At 48.5% G+C, this 24,584-nt stretch overlaps 1 protein-coding gene across 5 annotated transcripts in view; it reads right to left on the bottom strand.

The window, feature by feature from the left end:
- KIAA0232 (KIAA0232 ortholog) overlaps nt 1–24,584 on the bottom strand; it is a 94,853-nt gene that overhangs the window by 30,519 nt on the left and 39,750 nt on the right. For 4 of the 5 annotated variants that reach the window (XM_040488471.1, XM_040488481.1, XM_040488444.1 and 1 more), the window contains exons 3-4: nt 12,183–12,320; nt 435–501 (exon numbers count right to left, since the gene is read on the bottom strand). In XM_040488471.1, the coding sequence (XP_040344405.1) occupies nt 435–501; nt 12,183–12,320 (205 nt within the window). The remainder of the gene's footprint in view (nt 1–434; nt 502–12,182; nt 12,321–24,584) is intronic. The other variant, XM_040488461.1, reaches the window with a different exon arrangement.

Below are 24,584 nucleotides of genomic sequence, written 5' to 3'. Positions count from 1 at the left end.
GTCAAATCTGAAATAATCACTGTCAACACCCTCGGAGGCCTTGATGTCAACGGGCAGATATTCACGGGGGACAAGGATGGGAAGGAGGAAATATCGCTCCCGATCCCTATCTCTGGGTTTTGATGTGAACATGACACCAAACATCCCTCCATCGTGAGGGCGCCCGTGGATTAAGTGACTCCGCTGAGAGCAGGGACCTATCGACAGGGGACCGCTAAGGGTGACCCAGAAGCCACTAAGGGCTGAAGACACAGCATGATGCCGCCACGGAGACACACTGAACACAAAGACTTTCTTCTTCTTGTCTGTCTCTGGCCGATCCTAGGGTGTCCTCAACCATCTCCCTTGGTGCCCGCGGCCCTGGTGCGAACGGCCCGCTGTGTGCAGGGCGCAAACAGCCTACTGTGTGCAGGCCCTCCAGGGGCTACGCTCACCTTGCTTGCTCTGCAGGTCTTTCAGTCTGGAGCAGAGCTCCTCCACCAGAGTCTCGATGCCAGAGCTCTGTGCGAGAACAAAACACACATTAGTTTACTGCCAGGTGTATACAAACTCAGGTGTCTGCACACACTTGCTTTCACATAAAGGTCTTGCAAACCTTCCACGTTCCAAATGAAATGCGTGATCAATACGTAAACACCACAAGAGTTGAAAAGCTACAGGTTTGCTGATCCAATTTAGTACACATGTTTTACTAGTAAAGTATATTCAAAGGCACCTGCTGATAAAATGTGAAAGTATGAATGTACCGCCCAGAATGGCTGGTCTTCCCAGGGGTATGGCATGTCACGCACGGTGCAGCCTACGGACCTGAACACTCATCGTACGGCCAACGGTCACCATCAAAACCAATATTTGATATCTGCGTGAGGAAATCTCGTACCGGACTCAGTACAAAGAGGGGGAAAAAAGTCACAAACATCGCGTGCGGCTCCTCTGGGAGCTCATGGTCTAGAGAAAACAAGGCAATTGTGTTCTTTTCTCCAGTGAACACTGACGACTGCAACAAGAAAGCACTCAGAGCCACGGCCCTGAGCGAGTGTGAGAGCTTTGTCTTCTCTTAAAGGTCACGAGCAGGGCACGGAAGAGCCTGAAACTGGGAGGGGAACAAGAAGAGCCAAAGCTCCCGGAGGGACAGATGCTGGAAACACGCACAAACAAATAATCGCTGGCTACGAAGCCTTTGAAACTTGAAAGTTTTTCTATTTCTCACAGGAAGCCAGAAAAGTCCTTCACAGAGTATGAAAAGGGAAGACGAATTTCCGAGGACCTTTACTCAGTGGTCGAAGGTCCTATTTAAACCGGAACGGAGTCTCTCTCCGGTGGGTGCGATCCGGACAGGTGCACGGGACTCCCCCCCGCCCGCCGCCCTCATGGGGCCTTGAGGGGCTAAAAATAGAACTGTTCCCCATTCACTGAACTCAAAATGACTCAGCACAAGTATTACAGACATCCTAAACAAGAAACCACACAGTTCCAGTCTGAACAGCAGGAAACAGCACAGTGAAAATGGTTAATTGTAGACGCTGCCAGTTACACTCTATCCCTGACATATCACAGCTTTTAGTAGGGACGCAGGACAGAGGGCGACAGGCAATGGGCCACAGAAGGGCTGTCCCTCCCTTAAAAACACCCCTAAGACCCGTGGCAAATGTTAGTCACAAACACTGCTCTGACCACATAATTCCATCAGGAAGACTCTGCTTACCATAACGTTCAAGGTGTGATGAATATGGCTGTTTTAGTCCATTTCCTCCAGACCACGAACCTAACACCGGTGTCAGCTGACCCGCTGCTCGCTGCACACTGTTCTCTACAGCGAGCCTATGTCACTGTGTTTCTAAACCTAGCGCCAGTCTCCAGTGCCGAGGGCCGAGCCTCTCGGGATCACCATTCAACTTCGCTCAGGTCCCTGCGACGGCCGGCCATTTAATATTCTACACGGAACGATCCTCCTCACTAGTGACTACACAGTATTTCTTTTTTACGCTTTGTTTTGGAAATTACCTCCACACATCTGTGAAGTTTACTCGCTCTGGACAGCAAGGCAGCTTGAAGTATACGCATCTGCTGTCCTAGCCACGTGGCAATGAAACGGGGAGCTTACACACCCGAACGCGGCTACGAGCACGCTCCACGCCCCAGGCTCTGTCCTCTTTCCCCGACTACTGCAGCATCCTACTTAGGTGAAAAGTAATCATCAGATCGTTGGGCTAGGCCTGAAAACTGAGGAACAGAAAGGGCCACCAAAAGCAGCCTCGTCCCCGGTCGTCTCCCGGCAGGTACTGTTCAGTGTTCACCTGGAGCCGGTGGCGAGAAATTCTGCGTACTTTCCCAATTGTGATATAAGCCATTAGATGTTTTACGAGTACACCACGTCCACGAGGTCACTCAAGGGTACTTGAGAGCCTGTGGTGTCCGAAGAAATAAAGTAAACGAGACCGGTTTTAGTGACGGCTGTAAGGGAGAACACGCTGTAGGTGCACAAGATGCTCCCGTTCCCGCCAAGCTCACACACTGCTGTTCCTAACTGCACTGCCTACAGGTACGGCCCAGGATTCCCAGGAGCGTGTTTGAAAGGCCCCCCCCACACAGTAAGAGCAGCTAAAATTCAAGGACCGGAACTCCAAATCTGGAAGCTGGTGATGCACACGTGGGGACTGGCAAGTTCCTGAATGCACGACCATTCACTGCTTTATCACTGGCTCAGCCAACGGTCATGAGCAGGGTCGGTCGACAGCACACCTGGGCTGGGCGTGACCCACGGACAGGCAGGACCCTGTCCTCCGGGGGTTTACACTGTAGTAACGCCTACTTCTCAGAAGAAATGGGCTCCCACGTCCCACCGGCCTGGGTCTGAATTCGCACCCCGCCACACGTGCACCGGGCAGCAGGGCCCATGTGCTGCTTTACCCGTGACCCTGAGACCACACTTTCCCCCTCAAGAGGCTCGAGGCCCAACGAGGATGACATACATGTGAGGCCCCATCGGAATGCCCGTCACATCAGTCATCTAAACGTCGATGCCACTTCTAGATTTTGTTGATGGTTTTCATTTTCCAGAATGTCCCTATTGGATTCCCAATTTCTAAAATGCCCTTAAATTCTGCTCTGGGGGCACCTGGGTGGCTCAGTAGGTTAACGGTCCGACTTCGGCTCAGATCATGATCTCACGATCCAGGAGTCTGAGCCCCGCATCGGGCTCTGTGCTGACAATTCGCAGCCTAGAGCCTGCTTCCGATTCTGCATCTCCCTCTCTCTCTCCGTCCCTCCTCTGCTTGTGCTCTCTCGAAAATAAATAAACATTAATAAATAAATAAATTTTGCTCTGACTGGAGTTTGAGGTTGGAGGAGTAAGAAAGATAATTAACCTGACCCAGAGAACTCCAAGTCCTCTGGATTCTGCCCGGGCAGGGGGGCCCCACATGGCCACGCCCTTTCACAGAAGCTCGGGGTGAAGCTAAAGGCCCGGGCTTTCCATGGAGACCCAGCCTCGGTCAGACTCTGCAGCTACTGTCCCGCTGCTTCCGGCAAATTCTCTCGTTGGTTCCCATCTTCAGGACGTCTCCGCCCTCTCCACGCCAGCCATCCTCCTCATCGCCAACATAAAGGAAACACAGTCAATCGCACACACTCCCCCACCCTGTTCTCTCTCCTCTCCACGTCCAGAGGTTTCTGTCGCCATTCTAACCAATTCAAAGGTTCACCTTTTATGCACAGATGGTTTGAACTGGGAATTTCCTAACTGCTGGACAGGCACTCCCACCCCAGGCCTGCGGTCACTAACCAATGACACTCGGGGTCCTCGAGCTGCCCGGTCCGCTCACGGTGGGCGATGTGAGAGTCAAAACAGGTCTGGGTTTGAACACCATCCCAGGGCTCGCCCCGTGACGCTCCCTAATCGTTCACCCGCCACAGACTCGCTTTCCACACCCGGAAAATGGTGTGGAAAATTCTGCAGGGGATTTCTCCTCCGCTCCACGTTCCAACCCTCGTGCTGAGCTTTTTCGTTTGTACTGTCACATTCAGAACGTGAGGAGGTCATCCAGTCCCCTCAATGTCTCTTCCTCACCCTCAAGGCTGCGGCAGCTGGACAGCGATTCGGACAATTCGCCGGCTTTCATTCACTCCTGCGTCTCCATTAAGGTATCTCACACCCTCCCTCCTCCCGGGAGCCCGGTGTCCCCTCCTGCCTCCATCCCCACCAGGATGGAAAAGTATAGCGCTCTGTGCCCCCGGGAACCGTGTCTGCAGGCACGCGGCCCCAGCGCCGGCCCCACCCACGGTGGGGCGCCAGCCAGGGCCCCCCACCCCTACCCTCTTGGAGTGCTAACTCCTGGGCCCCCTGCACGTACAGACCTACGCTGGCTGTGCGGCCGTCACAGCCAGCCTCCCCGCTGAGAGGCCAGACAAGTCTTCCGGTCCCAGGGCCACTGGACTGCAGCAGCGTGAGACCCCACACAAGACCAGCCACGGAAGAACCTCCCAGCCGAGCCCTGGCTCACCCACACGACTGGGAGCAAGCCAGACGGCTAGCGTGAGTCACCTAGCTGTGGGGTGTTTTGTCATGCGGAAGCAACCCAGGTACAGACGGCCCGACACTCCTCTGCTCAGACCCACCCCGCATGGGCACGGAGCTCTTTTTTACAATTTTTCAGATCTCGGGTTTTAACTTCTAAAGCAGAGTTGGAAGATTCGTGGGAGGAAACCCAACTAGGTACCGAGGCAGGATTACTGGTGACGATTCACTGTGAAGGACCACTTTCATTTTAAAAACCTTTTTAAAACTTAGAACGAAGTTAACGTTAAGCCAGTAAACAAAAGAGCACCAGGGGAGACAAGGGAGAACGCGCACCAGCGTTCACGAGCTCACGCCTTTGGCAGCCAGGGAAGTTAGAGGAATAGGTGAGGCGGTCAGGCATAGCGCAACAGGAAGTGGTGGGTGAGGCGTGGGCTGTGCGGAACCAACATCCCTGGCCTAAGATTTAAAAAACGTTAAAAACCCAAACAAATGAAAAGCTGTTTCTGCCACGGCACCTGCATGAGGGCTGCGATTCCCGCCCTCGACCACAGGAAGAGCTACAAAAATGTACCCGCTGGCTACCTCCAGCTCTCACGTACATCTGCTCTCTAGAATACGATGTGAGAGAAGAGACACAGCCACTGGATACATATCGTCACATACCTGTCACGTGCGAGGGAGGACAGGATCTACATCTTCTTAGAACGATGGGCAAAAGACAGTTATTTGTCACAGAAAGTGGAGGATGTCAGCCTCTGTTGTAAGTAACGATCAAATAGGTTAATCAAGCCTTAGAAAAAAGTTAACTGTGCTCTGTATCGTCTTTAGCGGGGCAATGGGACGCCAGGAGTGCGTGATCCGGGTGCGTCAGGCGCGCCGTCCCGTGTAAACGCCAGACAAGTCATTGGACTTCTCTGGGCCCCCATCTCACTGTCTACAAAGAAAGAACGCTTCAGCTGGAGCAAAGCTCTTCAACCCTCCTGTTCCATCGCCACACCTCGTTTGTTTAGGCAGACCCTATGTGTAGAAAAATGTTCTGTTGCTTACTTTACTTTGGAAACGGCAGTTTCTTTTCCCTTCAGACACCCACACTCCTCCGGTAGGTAGCAACTAGACTTCCTGAAGGAGATTCAGGCACAGAGGCTTGTTGGGCTCTGGGTCAAATGTTCGGATACACTATTCCTCACACCTCACGGTTCAATTAACAAGAGTAGCCCAGTTCCTCAACACAGAATTTAACAGTTATTTTTAATCTAGAAAGCACGATCTCTTAAAGAAGCCAAGAGTGGGCACATACGGAAAGAATGCACGTAACAACAGGTTAGTGTATCTTTCTGGTTAGTCCCGTAGCTTTCACCAAATAAAAGCCCGTGATGGTAAAACAGTTAAAACACCCTGACTCTAATCCAGCAATCTGACATCCACATATCAACTCCAGAAAAGCCCTGTGTGCACAAGGATGTGCGTGCAGAGCGCTCCCCGGACGACCTCTAGAAAAGCCCTGTGTGTGCATGAGGGCACACGTATGCAGAGTGCTCCCCGGACAAGCCCTGCGTGTGCACAAGGACACGTGTACAGAGTGCTCCCTACTGTACTCTTTATTAACAGTCAAAAATAGGACAGAATCGAAAGGTCCGTTGCCAGAAGATAAACAGCTATATGGTCTTACAATGGGCAACTGTTTAGCAGTGAAAAGGAGTTAATCGCGTTATCAAACACAGATAAAACTTCAAAGATGTTGACTAAAAGAAGTTGCAAAATATGTGCAGTGTGGTTCCGCTCACATAAAGTTAACATGTGAAAATCTCCCACTGGTGTGCTCCCGAAGCAGTGTTTAGCGAAAGTATACAGATACGCACGGGAAGGACAAGTCCACGTTCAGGACAGCGGGAGCACCTGAGAGAGACGGACAAACGCGCCATCGGGAAAGAGCGCAGCGGGGGGAGGGGGGCTTTGCTTGTAAGAACTTACTTCTGAAGCCAGGCACACGGCTCTTCAATGCCCCGTATTCTCTGTACCTTCCCCCGTCTGCCTCTGCACCCTCGCGCACTCGGTCCTTTTTTACGTCCCACGCCACAGCACCTCACCCTTTCACTCCCCTCAGCCACAGATTTTATAGCAGCTGTTCCCCCTTTCTTGCCTTTCTCCTACCCTTACTTCTTGACATTTAAAAGTCAGGAATTTCCTGCAGAAACCACAATTTCCCACCTTTCCTAAAGCGAGCTCAGAAGTTCAGGCCCCATCAGGACCACATCTGCCATGGCCGCAACCAGCTAGTGCGGGGCTGGGCCGGTGCCCCACAGGCCTCACCGCACCTTACTGTCTTCCTTATGCAGCTTCCCACCTGGCCCCAGAGACAGGGGCGCGCCAGGTCTGGGCGAGATACACACACAAGCCAACGGTCTATTGTCCAGCCTCCTCCAGAACCACCCAGCCGCCTTCCGGAGTCTCCACTTGGCCCTCTCCCTGGGAGCTCACATTCAAAGCTCCATTCACACCCTCACCCACCCACCCACCCACGGATTAGTGTTTCTTCCCTGATTTCCTTTCCTCAGACATGAAAATTCCATTCTTGCAGCTGCTCAGACCAGAAACCTTGGCTATCCCTCGCTGGGTTCCTTCCTCTTCTCCACTCCAAATGGGGCCGTCAGCTCTACCTTCAAAATATATCTAGAATCCAACTAGTGCTCACGGTCCTCTACCTTCCAGACCACCGCTTTCTCGGAGTCTTCCCCTGCCCCCCCACCACCCCCAGCCCAGCGGCCCATGGGGCCCTATCAGTGTCAAAGTCAGGTTACACTAGCCTCTGCTCCAGACCCTCCAGCCCTCTGCCACCTCCCCGAGGAAGAGCCAAAACCCTCCCATCGGCCTCCAGGTGCCCCTGAATGCCCCTCCCTCCACCTAGAGTGAGAAGATAAGGCCAAGGCTTCTTCGGCAGGGCTGGCTGTGACCACACAGCCACCGTGAGCCTTCTCAGCTTTAGCCACGGGCTTCTCAGGGGTCTGGCCTACAGGGGGAGCACAGCCTCACCTCTTGCACAGCTCAGAATCTCATACATTGTAAGTGCTCCATAAATGTTAGTTACCATTGTTCTGATCCTTGTTTTATTATCCAGAACGAGTTAAGTTCAGAAGTCAGTGTGCAAATACATCGTCAAAATTAACTTTAACAGTAAACTGCCAGGAAACACGTAACATGGTTTTTGTATCTTGTATATCCAACCCGGCACAGCCTACGAACACCACATATGCAAATACTACGATGGAGTATTACTCTTACTGGCGGGTTTCGGTCAGTGTGAGAACATGAGCAACTGACGAAGGGCCCCGCTGTAGCCGGGGCATCAATCCTCTGCGAGGCTCTTCGATGGGGTGGGTGGGGCAGGACGACACCCAAAACGTAAAGCTATACTGCCTCTGAGCCTCACTTACGGCCCCCCGACGGCCGGGTGCAGCTCATCTTCCAAGGATGCCCCCAAATGGACGGCGAACTACCACCTTTAGTGCAGTTTTCAGAAGCTCCATTAAAACAAGCAGAAATAGAACTACTTATTATGAAAACAAAACTAAAACAATATGAAAAGCCTGAACCCTGGGGACAGAGAAGGCAGAGCCAACTAAACTTGAGGATTGTAAATAACGATAGCTGACAAACCTCAACGCTCTTTTATGTTTCTTAAAACGGGGCAAGGGATCTGGATGTATTCAACCTCAGGCACATACCGCGTCCACTGACAACAGAGACAGAGAGCTCAGGAAAGCATCACTTAATAAAAGCACATTTGGGGGACGTGTGAGCTGCACCAGCCCCATTACGGGCCCTGTTACAATGCAGCCACAGCAGGTGCAAAGCATGCTACAGAAAATGAATGGCCAAGGGCTGGGGGAAGGGGGGGGGGTTCAGTCGGTTGAGCGTCCGACTCTAGGTTTCGGCTCAGCTCATGTCACAGTTTGTGGGTTCAAGCCCCGCATCAGGTTCCGTGCCGACAGCACAGAGCCTGCTTGGGATCCTCTCTTTCTCCCCTTCTGTCTGCCCCTCCCTGCTCACACACACACTCTCTCAAAAATAAACATTCAAAAAAAAAAAAAGAAAATGGCTGGCCAGAGAACTGTGTGTTCTTTGCACGTGCAAGCAAAGGGAACTGGCAGAGGCAGTTTCAGCAGAACCTAACAAACAAACAGCAAGGCCCGTGAGGGTCATGATCTCCTGGAGGAATAAACACTCACCAACCGCCCAAATTCTTTGTCAAATTTTAACAATGTGTACAGTTAAGTTTGACATAACTGTGTTTCGTGCTGTTTTGGCGATGCCTCTGTGACAAAACATTGAGGTAAGCAGGTCAAAGCTGTGATGTGGGGCACAACTTGTTGCAGGGACAAAGTGGAAGGAGACACACAGTCACATCACGAGCATGGAGAGGCACAGTCCGGAAAGTCAGCCTCTCCACGGCAACCATGACGCACTGGAGTCTGATGCCACGGCTGCTTTTACAGCAACGACTAACGCCGTACCTGTAATCGTGACACAGGCACACGTGGAAGTCACGAGAAAAGAACTCATGTCCCAGGTAACGCTTAACCTCACCTCTACCGGCCTACCCAACAGAACGATAGCAGCACTCAGGTTACCCTCGCGGTTACATCACTAGCATTTCCGTCAGACTGTAAACTGTCTAGCGGCTTTTGATTCTGATCAGCTGGCAGTGGCTGGGTGGGAAAGCGCGGAACCACGTACATCACCATCCTCAGTCCTAGGAAATGAACATCACACCCATAGGCCAACATTCACTGTGGCCCAAACAGAGAGCAAAACGTTAGCGTTCTAATTTCCTAGGTAGGACCTCTTTGTGCCTTTATTTTCACTGCAGCCAGCAGGCAGAGTCTAGAAAGAAAAGCCTGGGGACGTATAGCCTATAGTTTATGAACATGCACAGTGATTCCCTTCTGTTGTTACAGGCCACAAAGAAAGAGGATATTCCCCCCCAGGTTCTTTCCACTGACTCCCCAAAAGCCAGGAGAGCCCGCCTGAGGACGCTGTGCTGATGCACACACATCACAGCGGGCGGTCCGAACAAGGCGGGCGGGGCTTGAGAACCTCCTTCTTCCGCTTCCTTCGTTCCCTAAGCTCTTCCCTAAGCTCGCACCCAGCTCCTGGCACATGCCTGGCGGGTTCGTTTCCTCAGCTGATTTTCAGTTGATAGGATTAAAAACAATCATTAGGAAAAAGCAATGCAACAATTATTTTACAAAATAAGAAGAAACTGGACAAGTATACTTCACTGGGTTTGTAAACAAAACTCCCAGCTTTGGCTTCCCAGCAAGGAAAAGCATTTCTGCAAAGCAACAATGTCAAGAACCGCCCTCCTCCGTCTGCGCCGCACTGAGTCTGTCCACCGCGCACCAAGGGGCCGCCAGCACTTGCCACGCCCGGCCAGCATCAACCGGCCGAGAGCTCAGCAGGCCGGGGAGCAGGGGCCCACACTCCTCATTCTTCGGCCGTTCGCTCGGGGCGCCCTGTTTTCCACTCAGCTTCCCTCCGCCATGAGTCCAGGCAAGAGTCATTTCCCAGCAACTCTGGTCCAAAGCAGAAATAAGATCCCTTCCCAGACTGAAACCCTCAACTCGCATTCTCCTCCCAACCATGACTCAGCAGCTTCTTTGGAATTTGCTCAAAGAATTTACCTGAACTAACCTCTCCATTTTAAACTCCAAATCACTTTCCCTTCTGGGTCGGGTAGAAAACGGCTTTTGAGGAAGCATCTGACCACCCCCTTGTCTCTGTGTGAGCAAGCACACTGCTCAAGGACGGGACCCCCCCAGGCACCTCTGCCCCCTCCTTGCCACGCATCCAAACCGGTGGACTCCCGGCCACTTGTGTTCCTCCCTAGGTGACAGGTGCTGGGTCCCAGCTTCCACCAGCCTTCAGCCGAGAGGGAATGACCCAGAAGCAGAGAGAGAAGCGGAGGAGAGACTGTGGCTCATTAGAGAAAATGACTCTGGCTGTCCATCATTTTGCTCTCCGGCCCTGCGTCCCCAGCACTCGGCATCGCGAGTCCCCTGTGTGCTGCAGGTGTATTCCCACTCCTTAGACCAGGCTCATTACGTCCCACTTGCCAAAACGAAGCGGTACCTGATCAAGACCACCCATGAGCGGTCACTTCCAAAGTCCTATCCCACAGTCCGCGAGGCAGCAGTTTCGCGAGATCAGAGGTTAACAAATCAAAGGGGTGGGGAGGGGAGGGGAGAACAGAGGGAGAGGACAAGGGCGGGACGACAAGGAACACTCCTTAAACACTGAGCATTCAACTCCGTTAGAGAGAAATGCGGTACCGCCGGTGATCGTACTCGCTCAGTTGGGTACCAGGACATGAACACACGGGCAGCTCACAGCCTCAGTCCCCGAGGAGCACAGTGAGCGTGGCGACGAAGGGGAGCCAGGACGAACACCCGCAGTGGAGGACGTGAGGCAGCACGAGGCAGCGGGAGCCCACGCCAGGGGCCTGGGCTCTCACAGACGGTTCTGAGCAGGAGGAGAACACATTGCCGGGAAGCAGTGAACAAACCTCAAGAGGCATGCGTGGTGGGCGGCAGCCACAAAGAATACACCTCTGTAGATTATCAGATGTGGCAACCCTGGTTACCCCAACATCAGCCTTTAGAGGACTCAGCTCATGAGGCAGTTTCAGTAACTTGTATGAATCCTCCCAATTCGACTCTGCTTTACAAAGGTACTTTTTGAACCGCACCATCACAAACAGTGGTGAAAGCAACATAATTTTCTAAGTGGTTATGATCTCAAGAGTACGTCTTGTCCTGAGTAATAAGAATTGCATAGTATTAATCTAAATGGGTGATTTTACTCTAAATCTATTTTGTTCTGTCAGCATGAAGGACAGGAGAAATATTTTACGTGAAGTATTAGAAGATGGATAAAAATAATCTTATAGGGGGCACCTGGCTGGCTCAGTTCGTAGAGCAACGCGACAGGCACGGAGCTGAAAAAAAAAATCTTACGATACTTTCTAAAAAACAAACAAAAAATTATGAATCATAAACAAAGACAGTGTCCTTAAAATACCAGCATTGCTACCCCACTTATGGGAATGCAGCTAAAAGTAATATAGGACACGGAAAAGCCACACGTGGAAACACTCTGGAGAGCGTAACAAAAACTCAAGAGCAAACTAAGTAGGGGCCCCTGGATGGCTCAGTCAGAAGAACATGGGACCCTTGATCTTGGGAGTCAGGAGTCTGAACGTAGAGATAACTCCCCCCCCCCCCAAAAAAAACTAAGTAAATAGCCAGTAATAAAGAGTATATTATATTGCTGTTGGAATATTGCTTGAGGAAATATAACTTAGCCACTAAAAAGAATGAAGATAATGTAAGAAGATAGAACATGTTAAATCGGAAAAAAAGGACACAAAATTTTGTGTATACTCTAATAGCACTTATGAAAGAATGTACTTTATAAAACTCAACTTATGAAGAAAAATACCAAAAAGGAAAAAAGGACCGTGTTCACATCACAGTGGTAAGACAATGAATAGTTTATTTTTCTAAGTTGTTTTGGTCAAGACGTTGCATTTGTGTACCTTTAGCCCCACCCCCTGCCCCGCCTCTTTCTTCTCCTCGTAAGTATTAGAAACAAAATGCAAACCTACTTCATCAGAAGCAGAACGAAGACACTGGACAGCAGCCTGTTTTTTCATTTCTTCTAGAGTTAGATCTGAGCACTTTTTCTTACTCTTTCCCCATTTCTTATAAGCTCCTTTTTCCCAGCCCAGGAAGATGTCATTCTCCTAAAATGAGATTAGACAGAGTTCAATGAACAAGATGAAATAACAAGTTTCATACTCTATTATTTCCCACACGCTCACACACACATTCCCTACCAGGTATGTTCATCACAGAATGGCACCCGCTAATAAGAGACCACAGAACACTGTCAATCAGAGCGCTTGACGAGAATCCATTCATTTGGCATATCTATTATTGAGATTATCATTACCTTATTTATGATCTTGATGAACCTGACCCACTGACATTCAAAGTAAATGCTAACGAACTCAGACATTTTTAAGTAAATGCAAGTATTGTATATCTAAATTTCATATAAATTCCAAATCATTCACAATTAAATGTCTTCTCTTCTGTGCTTCCCACTCTTTTGATAGTGTTCCTATAACTACCAGATTTTAACAGTTAACAGTTAAACGGTTCAGTCCCTACTTCTTCACCTTATCGTCTAAAAAGCAACACACATAAAATATTTTATGCTGGCATTTTATGTTTCCCCTTGGTTACATATGCCCGTTAAAAAAATTCGAAGAAAAACTGAAGAGCAGGAAGAAGGCACAATTATCCGTGAGCCTACCATTCAGTGAAAACTAGAATAATCTGGACTGCTTCATTTGGTCTTTTCTGTATGCTTTAAAAAGCAGAGATTTGAACTCGCACTATTTGTAGAATATTGTAATTGTACTTAACTTACTGATCTGTAAACCTTACCCCCACGTTACCACAAATTCTTTGGCTATATAATATTCCAAGATGTAAGTTTATAGCTCTTTCCCTCAACTGGGACTTTAAGTAGTATCTTGAATTGCTTTGCTACTTTGTTTTGCCTTTTAAAAAGGTTTCCATTTAACAAATTATGATTAAAACCAGTGGACATTAAGGGAAAAAAGATCAGAATGACAGACAAAGGCAACATTTTAAAAATTACTTAGAGGACATGGCCTACAGTGGGTCGTCAGGAAACAGATATGAATATATGAATAAGATGAAAAAAGAAGGAAAAGCATAATAATAATGAACTCAAAAGATTTTAAAAGATGTAGGGCGCCTGGGTGGCTCAGTCGGTTAAGCGCCAACTTCAGCTCAGGTCATGATCTCATGGTTGATGAATTTGAGCCCAGCATTGGGCTCTGTGCTGACAGCTCAGAGCCTGGAGCCTGCTTCGGATTCTGTGTCTTTCTCTCTCTGTCTCTCTCTCTCTCTCTCTCTCTCTCTCTCTCTCTCTCTCTCTGTGTGTGTGTGTGTGTGTGTGTGCCTCCCCTGCTCACACTCTGTCTCTCTCAAAAATAAATAAAAACATTTTAAAACATTAAAAAATAAATAAATAAAAGATCAAATCACATGCCATCTAACCCAATTTTTACTTTGATCCAATGCACAGAAATCACTTTTATTTCTTATCTGTGCCACCAGATAAGAGCGGGGGAACAATCCCTCCATCTACACCCATCATAATTAGCACACTTCTACTTAATTTCTTGGGCATGTCTGCAGATCTCATGAACCTGCAAACCAGATTTTTCTGGCCGAGTGGTGTCAATTCCAATTTTCCAAAGGGAAATGTGTTTGATGGCCAAGTGAGTATATCAGTATATTTCCATTATCTAATGTGTTTGGCTGGACTACACCTGAAACCGGACATTCCTTATCAGTGGTATCTTCCAGAGACAGGGCTTGTCCTCTGACAGGGAGACTGGACAAAACCATAACAATGCAGACTCGAAGCTTCCAAAGGCAGAGGGAAATGTCATTTTCTCTACTGTTCATAGTACTTAGAGCAAAGAAGGCAGAAACGTTATTTAATTGTGGAAAAAGGGACTCCTTGTTGTTTGAGCTGCTGGGATTGGCTCTTTCTCCTTGAGCAATACGAACATCTCTCTACCCGGCAGAGGTAACACCTTCAAAGATCCCAATCAAGTTTTATTAGGCAGACAGAAGGCACTTTCAAACTTCACATGGACAGGTGCTCTTTCTGAAGGGCAGTCTGACAACACGTGTCCAACTTTTCAAACATGGGCATGCACTTTCAGTCTAATAATTCTACTTCTGAGAATTTATCCTAACCAAATAACCGCCCTCGTGCGCACGATTTAGCTACTGCAATGCTGATCAGATAGCGGTCAATCAAGGCAAACCAGCAGAAACAACTGAAATGCCAAATAAGGAGGACTTGGTTAAATAAGTTACGATTCATCCAGGTGATGAGATATTATAGCCATTACGGAAATTACGAAGCATATTTATTGACACACAAAGCCATTCACAGTGTACGTAAGACAAACAGTTTATACAAAAGGACGATCTCATTTTTTTATTAACGCATTTGCACATACGCACACACTGATGTGCATTAAAATGTCTCAGAAATGAACTAAGAGGTCACTAAGGAGCTTATCTCTTGGTGAGTAGGAGGAGGACACTAATTTTATTTTCTGATTTTTCTTGTAATTAGGCCATACTCCCTTAATAGTCAAAGCTATATTGGGGGCGGGGGGGGGGGGGGTGCCCGGGGGGCTCAGTTGGTTAAGCGTCTGACTTGGGCTCAGGTCGTGATCTCACAGTTTGTGGGTTTGAGCCACACGTCAGGCCCTGTGCTGACAGCTCAGAGCCTGGAGCCTGCTCCAGATTCTGTGTCTCCCTCTCTCTGCCCCTCCTCCTGCCTCTCTCTCTCAAAAACAAATAAACATTAAAAAAAATTTTTGGGGGGGGTGCCTGGGTGGCTCAGTCGGTTGAGTGTCCAACTTCATCTGCGGTCATGATCTCACGGTTCGTGAGTTCAAGCCCCCCATCGGGCTCTGTGCTGACAGCTGGGAGCCTGGAGCCTGCTTCGGATTCTGTGTCTCCCTCTGTCTCTGTCTCTGTCCCTCCCCTGCTCATGCTGTATCTCCTTCTCTCTCAAAAATAAATAAACATTAAAAAAATTTTTTTTAATTTTTTTCTTAAAGCTGTATATTTTTTTTCATAGAAAACGTATTAGGTCAAGAATATGGAGAAATGAGAAGAGCTCCTGCAGCTCTTCACTTACAACGGGAATCTGGCATTAGCTTCATGTTTCCTGTTTGGCATCCCGAGGTTTATGCACGAATGTGGATTCACCCATTCATCCAGTAACGACTGAAGTGTCTTCTTGAGGCACCAGGGATTATAAGAACGAACGCAGCAGAGTCCCTGCTTGCCAGACGTGCACAGTCTGGTGCGAAATACAGACACAGAAGCAAAAGACTGGGGTATGGCTGTTGCTATTAGAAATGGTACAAGAAGCACTTAGGAAGCTCACTTGGCTGCTAAGCGGAGGCTTCCCACGAAGGAAAGGTGGCTGAGGTGGAGCCTTGCGAGAGCGAAGAGAAGTTTGGACTAGAGCAGGAGAGATACCAGGCAGAAGAAACAAGGTGCTGGAGCAAGGGACCAAGGAACAGCAAACGTTTTCTGTAGAGAGCCAGACAATATTTTCAACTTGGCAGGCCAAGAGGATCACCAAGGATATAATTGTAGGTACTTTTACAAAAAGCAGAGAAAGTCTCACAGTGTTTTTATTGATGGAATTCAAACTATAATTCAGTACTATTTTCTGTTCTCAGCCCTACTAACGAGAAGGACAAAACTCTTGGGGGAGGAGAGGAGATCAAACATTTGCTTCTCTGGGGTACACAGTTAATGTTCCCTACCATCAAAATCAAAGACAAACGTTCGTCTGTTAATGCTAATTTTTTACAATAACAGTTGTATTCGCATACCACAAAATTTACTCTTCTAAATTTTTTTTTTTCAACGTTTATTTATTTTTGGGACAGAGAGAGACAGAGCATGAATGGGGGAGGGGCAGAGAGAGAGAGGGAGACACAGAATCGGAAACAGGCTCCAGGCTCTGAGCCATCAGCCCAGAGCCCGACGCAGGGCTCGAACTCACGGACCGCGAGATCGTGACCTGGCTGAAGTCGGACGCTTAACCAACTGCGCCACCCAGGCGCCCCAAAATTTACTCTTCTAAAGTGTGCAATTCAGTGGTTTTCAATATAATTCAGTGGTGATTAGGCAACCCTCACCACTATCTTTTTTGGGTTTTTGGTTTTTTTAAGCAGGATCCACACCCAACATGGAGCCCAACGCGGGGCCTGAACTCATGACCCTGAGATCAAGACCTGATCTGAAATCAAGAGTCAGGCGCTTAACCGACAGAGCCACCCAAGCACCCTTCCCCATCTCATTTTAAAACCTACTCATCCGGGAATGCAAGCTGGTGCAGCCACTTTGGAAAACAGTATGGAGGTTCCTCAAAAAGAACTAAAAATAGAACTACCCGACGACCCACCAATTGCACCACTAGGCATTTATCCACGGGATACAGGTGTGCTGTTTCAAAGGGACACATGCACCCCAGTGTTTATAGCAGCACTATCGACAGTAGCCTAACTATGGAAAGAGCCCAAATCTCCGTCAATGGATGAATGGATAAAGAAGGTGTGGTATGTATGTGTGTGTGTGTGTATACACACACACACACACACACACACACACACACAACAGAGTGTTACTCGGCAATCAAAAAGAATGAAATCTTGCCATTTGCAACCTCGTGCATGGAACTGGAGGTATTATGCTAAGTGAAATTAGAGAAAGACAAAAATCATATGACTTCACTCATAAGGACTTTAAGAGACAAAGCAGATGAATATAAGGGAAGGGAAACAAAAATAACATAAAAACAGGGAGGGGGACAAAGCGTAAGAGACTCATAAATATGGAGAACTGAGGATTGCTGGAGGGGGTGTGGGAGAGGGGATGGGCTAAATGGGTAAGGGACACTAAGGAATCTACTCCTGAAATCACTGTTGGCACTATATGCTAACTAATTTGGATGTAAATTAAAAAAATAAAACACTAAATAAAAAAAACAAAAAAACCCTACTCATCGCCTCCAATGAAACCCTGTACTATCAGCAGGCTAACTCCTGACCCACCGTCTCTGCAGACTGGCCTATTCTGGACATTTCATACAAACGGGAAGGATACGATGTATCTCCTTCTGTGTCTGGCTGCTTTCAGTACAATGTTCTGAGGGCTCATCCACGCTGTGACACGTGTCAGCACCCCACCCCTTTTAGGGCTGAATATTATTCCACTGCAATCACATACCATATTCTGTCTATTAATTTGTTGATGGGCATTCGGATTGCTTTACCTTTTGGCTATTACAAATATTCATATACAAGTTTTCTCTTGTATGTATGCCCATATGTGTGGGCATATGTTTTCTCTTCTTCTGATTACACACCTAGGAGTGGAGTTGCTGGGTCACAGGCATCTCTGTGTTCCACCTTCTGAAGAACTGACAATTTTCAAAGCAGGTTTATATCCCCACGACACCGGCAGCGTTTCAGGGTCCCACTTCCTCCACATCCCCACCAACGCTCGTCACCGTCTGGGTTTTATTTTAGTTACCCCAACGGGTGTGAAGTGGTGTCTCATCACGGTTTGCATTTCCCTAATGACTAGGGAGCATCCTTTCATGTGCTTACTGGCCACTTGTGCATATTCTCTGGACAAATGTCTATTCAAATACTGGCCCATTTTGTAAGTATCTCTTCTGAACACACATCCCATTAGATACAGGATTTGCAAACATTTTCTCCAATTCCAGGTTTGTTTTTTGTTTCACTTTCTTGATGATGTCCCTCGAGGCACAAAAGTTTTTCACTGTGAGACAGTCTAATCTATTGAGGTCTTCTTCGGCTGCTTGTTTTGGTGTCAGATCTTAGAAATCACTGCCTACTCCAAGTCATGAAGCCTTACTCCTACGTTTTCTTCCAAGAGCTTTACAGTCTTAGCTCCTTTCACTTAGGTCTAGAAACCGGCCGGAGTTCATATTTGCGTGAAACAGGAGTCCGACCTCCTCCTCCCACACATGGCTGCTCCGTTGTCTCGGCACCTCTCGCTGAAAAGACTATCCTTCCCGCACAGCACGGTGCTGTTCAAACACACGGAACACAGCGAATGCTGTTTCGTTTCATACAGCTGCATGCGTGCTGCCTTGTAGGAAGTTCTGGGGTCAGAAGTGCGAGTCCTCCAACTCTGTTCTCCTTTTCCAAGATCTTTTGGGCTATTCTGAGCCCACATGTCTATATGGACTTTAGGACCAACTTGCCAATTTCTGCAGCACAGGCAGCTGGGACTGGGACAGGGCTGCCCTGAGGGTGCACATCAGCGCGTGGGGCTCGGCGGTCTTACGAACGTGGGCTCTGCTGGTCGTGAACACGGGAGGTCTCGCCACTTACAAGGGTCTCCTTTCATCTCTCTCAATGACGTTTTCAGCTGACAAGACTTACTCCTAAGCACTTTGCCCTTTCTGATGCTACTGTGGATGGAATTTTCTTCACTCCATTCCTTAGGATTTCCTATACACAAGATCGTTTCGTGCATGAAACATACGGGTTTCGTTCTTCCTTTCCAATCTGGATGTCTTTTCTTTTCTTACCTAACTGCCCTGTTAATGCTGATCTAGAGGAAGACTTAACTAGCGTACTTCATCTTTGAAAAGGTCTTTTCACACAGATACTGCCAAATGCTGGCATTAACCCACAGGCGTGAGTTTAACACGTTAATTGCCCAGAAAGCATTTATAAAACTGTTAGATTCTCCTCTTGTGTGCCTTTCAGCACATCATTACAGTGCAGATGAGTCTCGTCCACGTGAAAGGCAGGTAGAAGCCTCGCGACTGAACAGTCACACAGACTGTAAGATACAGACGTTTCCTTTGCCCGGTGTCAAGCGGGAAACTGCGGCTGGATCTGCAGTGTGACCTTGGACAACACTCTGATGCAAAGCCGGCCGGAATGGGGAGTCTGCGGGCTTTTACTTCCGACAGAATGAAAACGTACAAAGCAGCTTGCCATTATTTGTGACCCGAACAGTGGTGTTATTAGCTAGCTGTTAGAATGGCCTCACTGCATTATAAATTTTGCAGATAAACGCTGTTTCGCCTTATAACTTTAGGTTGACTTCATTAAGAAACATCAAGTCTGTAGCAAAAGGTACACAGCAGCATAGTGGGTACACTTTTCTTTTTTTCTTATTTTTTAACGTTTATTTTTAAGAGAGACAGAGTGTTGAGTGGGGGAGGGGCAGAGGGAGAGGGAGACACAGAATCCGAAGCAGGCTCCAGGCTCCCAGCACGGAGCCCGACGCGGGGCTCGAACCCACGAACCGTGAGATCATGACCTGAGCCCATGTCAGACACTCAAACGACTGAGCCACCCAGGTGCCCCATAGGTACAGTTTTCTGCATTCTGTTTTTTCCACTTATATTTGAGAGCTCCCTTACTCCATTTTTTCCCTGGCTTCATGTACTGTGTGAATGTATTGTTCAAACAATAGCACTGAATATTCAGCTTTTAAAAGAACACAGTATAAAAAAACAGGTCAAGACATTTCTATCTTGTTCGCGGTTATGTTTTTAGTCTCCTATGCTACACTCATTACAAGTCCACTTCGAGGCAAACGTACAGTATTGGACATGTGCCAAATATCTACTCAATAAACTCAGTAAAATCAAGCACGATTTTTCAAAGCCATAGTCTTAAAGACAGCACACAATCACCGAGTACCAGAAGAAGAGACGGCTGAAGAACTTTCTCAGCATGAAAACCTATTACCAAGTACTTTTCCAGACACTACTGTGAGGTGACATAAGGCCAGAGTTTTGATTGACTTCCTCTTGCTGCCTTCTGTCAAAAAGGAAACTGGGAGCGGGAGGAAGGAAAGGAACACACGCCACCCTGAAGTACAGCTGGGATAATGACGTCTGCCGGGAGCTGCGAGCATCCACCCCTGCCACCCACACCTTCCGGCTAGCAGCGCCCTGAAAAACCCAAAGCACCAAGTGTTTGAATGAGGCTGGTGCCACCCCCACCTTCAGGCCCCAATTGGCTTAATACAAATCAGCGTCGTTTCATCCCTTGGGTCACAAAGATTGGCTCAGACACAGGCACGGGACCAATCAGAAATGGGCACCTGAAAGTGAGCAGAAAACAAAGGGGGGGGGCGGAATGCATCCTCCGGATGCCAAAACCATGCTCCCTGCGACTGGCCCCCCACCTCCCTGGAAGCTGGCTGCAAAACCCAGCTGACAGAGGGGGGCGGAAGACAGGCAGGGAGGGAGCCCCGGGGACACTGTCAAAGCTCTGAATCGAACAGGCTGGGGCCACCCCTATTAGTTACAGGAGACCTTTTTCCCCCCGGAAGCCAGTTTAGGTTAAAATTTTGGTTGCCTGCCAAGGAAAGATACAGCTAGAATGTGAGGAAGGGCCTTAGTAACAAATCCACTTCTCACTGCTCAAAAGAACGGCGACTTGCCTCTAAAAACCAGCATCATTTCAGGTTAACGACATCTGTTCTTATAACTGGGTCCTCCACCAACACTGACCACTCCTCACTGGCCTCCCTGCCCTGAGGTGCCCAAGCAGCTTACCCAGCAGCTCACAGGCCACCCTGCGATGCTGACTGTCGAGAGCCAAGGGTCTTTCTGTCTTGGGGACTGAAGCGCAGCAGCCCCCAACGCGGCACATCAGGTTCGTCAGGGTCCATCTGCTCACCCTGCCCGTCTCATCGCCCGCCCGCACCCCTGCCCTGCTCTTCTCTGGCCTCATGACATCAGGCCCTTCCTGTTTCTGTGACCTCGCATGCACTCTCCCTTCCTTCTCCTTCCACCTGCCCAAATGGTCTCTCCTCCGCCATTCCCCCTGCCCCCACCCCTGCACGCGGTGTCCCAAGCTCTGCACAGCCAGAGTGTCTCACAGATCCCGCACCTGCCCGGACCATCCCTAGTCAGCTCTGTATGCCTGGTGCCTGCCACAGCGTCTGGCATGTCACGGGCATCCACAAAAAGCAGAAATGCACGTTGTAAAAATGCAATTACTTACATTCAAAACCATTTCTCTATTCCATGAAAAGATTTTACCCCCCAAAAATGCATTTTATTATGATATCTCAGGAAGTCTGTAGACACGAATTTGCGTATCCATCACCAGTGCTAGCTCCCACTCTGACTTTATTTTCGTATTCCCTATGTGTAAGGTGTATTTAATCGATGTGTATGGAGTAAATGTATGCTGCAATACAGCCTATGCGGTGAGACACCCGAGGAAGCCGGGGCGGGTCAGCTGCAGCAGTACTGTTAACGAGGACAGCACTCTCACAGGGAACACTGGGATGCGAGCTCTCCCCCAGGCAGAGAAATGCTAACCTACTGCCGGCAGGCTGCGAGAGCACGTCACTAGTGGCCCCAAGAATAAAGAAGTCATCAGCCCTACTCAGTAGTCAGTACTGGGATTCTTCTTTCTTAACCTCTGGAAAATAGAGATAATGCAATAATACAGCTACATTTCTAGAATGACGGGCTCTGAGCTAGAAAATACACCTCAGTTAGGAGATTTAAAAGGAGCTGCAGCAAAGCTACAGTAACCAAAGCAGCGTGGTGCTGGCATAAAGACAAAGACGAGACCAAAGGAACAGAACAGAGAAACCAGAAACAGACGCTCACAAAAATGAGCAAGTGATTTTCAACAAGGGTCCCATGACTATTCGATGGGGAAAGGACGATCTTTTCAACAAATGGTGCTGGGAAAATTGGGCTTCCACTTACAAAAGAATGGCAGGGGACCCCTACCTCACACCATACACAAAAGTTAACTAGAAATGGATCAAAGGCCTAAACGTAAGAGTTAAATCTGTAAAACTCTTAGAAGAAACATAGGGAAAGCTTCACAACATTAGTTTCAGCAGTGATCTCTCGGACAGGACACCAAAGGCACAGGTAACAAAAGAAAAAATAAATAGGACTTCATAAAAATTTTTAAGTCAAAAGACACTGTCAACAGAGTGAAAAGGCAACCCACAGGATGGGAGAGAAGATTTGCAAACTGTGTACCCGATAGGGGGTTAACACTAAGACATATGGAGAACTCCTAACATTCAACAGCAAGAAACAACCCGATTCAAAAACGGGCAAAGGACTTGGACAGACAGTTCTCCACAGCAGATGCCCAGATGGCCAATAAGCACATGAAAAGATGTGCAACATCACTAAACATTAGGGAAAACGGGAATCAAAACCCCAATGAGATACCACCTCACACCCATCAGGATGGCTACTATAAAAATAAGTGATACCCGGGGCGCCTGGGTGGCGCAGTCGGTTAAGCGTCCGACTTCAGCCAGGTCACGATCTCGCGGTCCGTGAGTTCGAGCCCCGCGTCGGGCTCTGGGCTGATGGCTGGGAGCCTGGAGCCTGTTTCCGATTCTGTGTCTCCCTCTCTCTCTGCCCCTCCCCTGTTCATGCTCTGTCTCTCTCTGTCCCAAAAATAAATAAACGTTGAAAAAAAAATTATAAAAATAAGTGATAAAAATAAATAACAAAACTGTTAGTGATTTTGCGGAGAAATTGGACCCCGTGCAGTGTTGGAGGAACGTAAAATGGTACAGCTGCTGGAAGTTCCTCAAAACATTTAAAACAGAATTAACAGAACTACCATATTACCCAGCAATTCCACTTCTTGGTTATACACCTCCCCCCCAAAATTGAGAGCAGTGTCTCAAAGAGATACTGTTTCATGTTCACAGCAGTGGTATTCACAATAGCTAAAGCATGGAAGAAACTCAAGTGTCCGCTGAGGGATGGAAAAGCAAAATGTGGCAATTTTCACGCAATGGAATATTACTCAGCCTTAAAAAAGGAGGAAATCCTGGGGCACCTGGGCGGCTCAGTCATTTGAGTGTCTGACTTCGGCTCGGGTCATGATCTCATGGTTCATGGGTTCCAGCCCCGCATCAGGCTCTGGGCTGACAGCTCAGAGCCTGGAGCCTGCTTCAGATTCTGTGCCTCCCTCTCTCTGCCCCTCCCCTGTTCACACTCCCTTTCTCAAAAATAAATGAGCATTAAAAAAATTTTTTTAAAAGGAGGAAATTCTGACACATCCTATACCAGGAATGAGGGCTTTCAGTACCTAAACAGACAAAACTGTGGTTTACCCAGATGATGGAATACCATTCAACATTAAAAAGAAATGAGCTATCGGACTACAAAAGGACCTAGGGGAGCTCAAACCCTCATCACTAAGTGAAAGAAGCCAATCTGAAAAGTCCACACTTTGTGAGATTCCAACCAGATGACATTCTGGAAAAAGCAAAACTATGGAGGCCACGAGGAGACCCATGGATGTCGGGGCCTGGGGGAGAGGGGGATGAGCAGGTGGAGCACAGAGGACGTCTGGGGTAGTGAAAGTCCCCTGTAGGACACTGTGGTGACGGATACAGGTCAGTCCCCATGCACCTGTCCAAACCCAGGCGGTGTCCGACACAGAGAGCGAATCCTAACACAAGCTATGGAATTCGGGGGATTACACAATGCAGGCTCAGTACCGAACGTACCTCTCGGGTGGGAGAGGGGGACAGTGGGGTAGCTCTGCACGTGTGAGATAGGCATGTACAGGAAACGTCTGTGCCTTCCTCTCAATTTTACAACTGCTCTAAAGAAGTCTTAAAAAAAAAAAAAAAAAAGTGGGGCACCTGGTGGCTCAGTCCGTGAAGCATCTGACTGTTGATGTCGGCTCAGGTCACGATCTCACAGTTCATGAGATCCAGCCCCACACTGGGCTCTGTGCTGACAGCGTGGAGCCTGCTTGGGATTCTCTGTCTGCTCCTCCCCCACTCACACTCTCTCTCTCTGCCCCCCCCTCAAATAAATAAACATTAAAAAAAAAAGGGACTGGCAGCAGACCAGTTACTATTTAATAATAGTCTATATTATAGACTATTTAATAAGGTCTCCTGCCCAGACTAACCAGAAAAGCCAGGTAAAATATGCAACCAAGCCAGCATACAAACCTGTGCTGAAGCATATGGACCTGTTGAAGCATCCAGGCCTTGAGAAGACGGGGGGGGGGGGTGGGAGACAGCTGTGCCAGGCAAGGGCAGCCTACGGCAAGCATGGGAGCACTGACATCTGAGCCTGCTTTCTCCTTCGGGAAATGTGCCCCTTCTAGGCCCAGGGCAAGACGTGGAGGAAGAAGATGGCCCTGTGAGAGACAGAGAGACCAGGAGAGCCAGGGGTGGCCTCTCAGGGCAGGACAGAGAGGCAAAGTGCCAGGAGGAAGGGGTGGGAAACAGGCCACACTACTGGGTTCTCCTCTGGACACACGAAGCAGGTTGAGGCTGGGCAGGGCACACAGGGACTTGTGTTGATGGTAATGTTCTATTTATCTACCTGAGTGTCA

The sequence above is a fragment of the Herpailurus yagouaroundi genome, unplaced genomic scaffold, assembly GCF_014898765.1.
Source record: "Herpailurus yagouaroundi ecotype Mexico unplaced genomic scaffold, PumYag 28, whole genome shotgun sequence".
NCBI classification, from domain to species: domain Eukaryota; kingdom Metazoa; phylum Chordata; class Mammalia; order Carnivora; family Felidae; genus Herpailurus; species Herpailurus yagouaroundi.
Note: the sequence above shows the minus strand (reverse complement) of the source record. Positions and strands in the feature narration are given on the sequence as shown.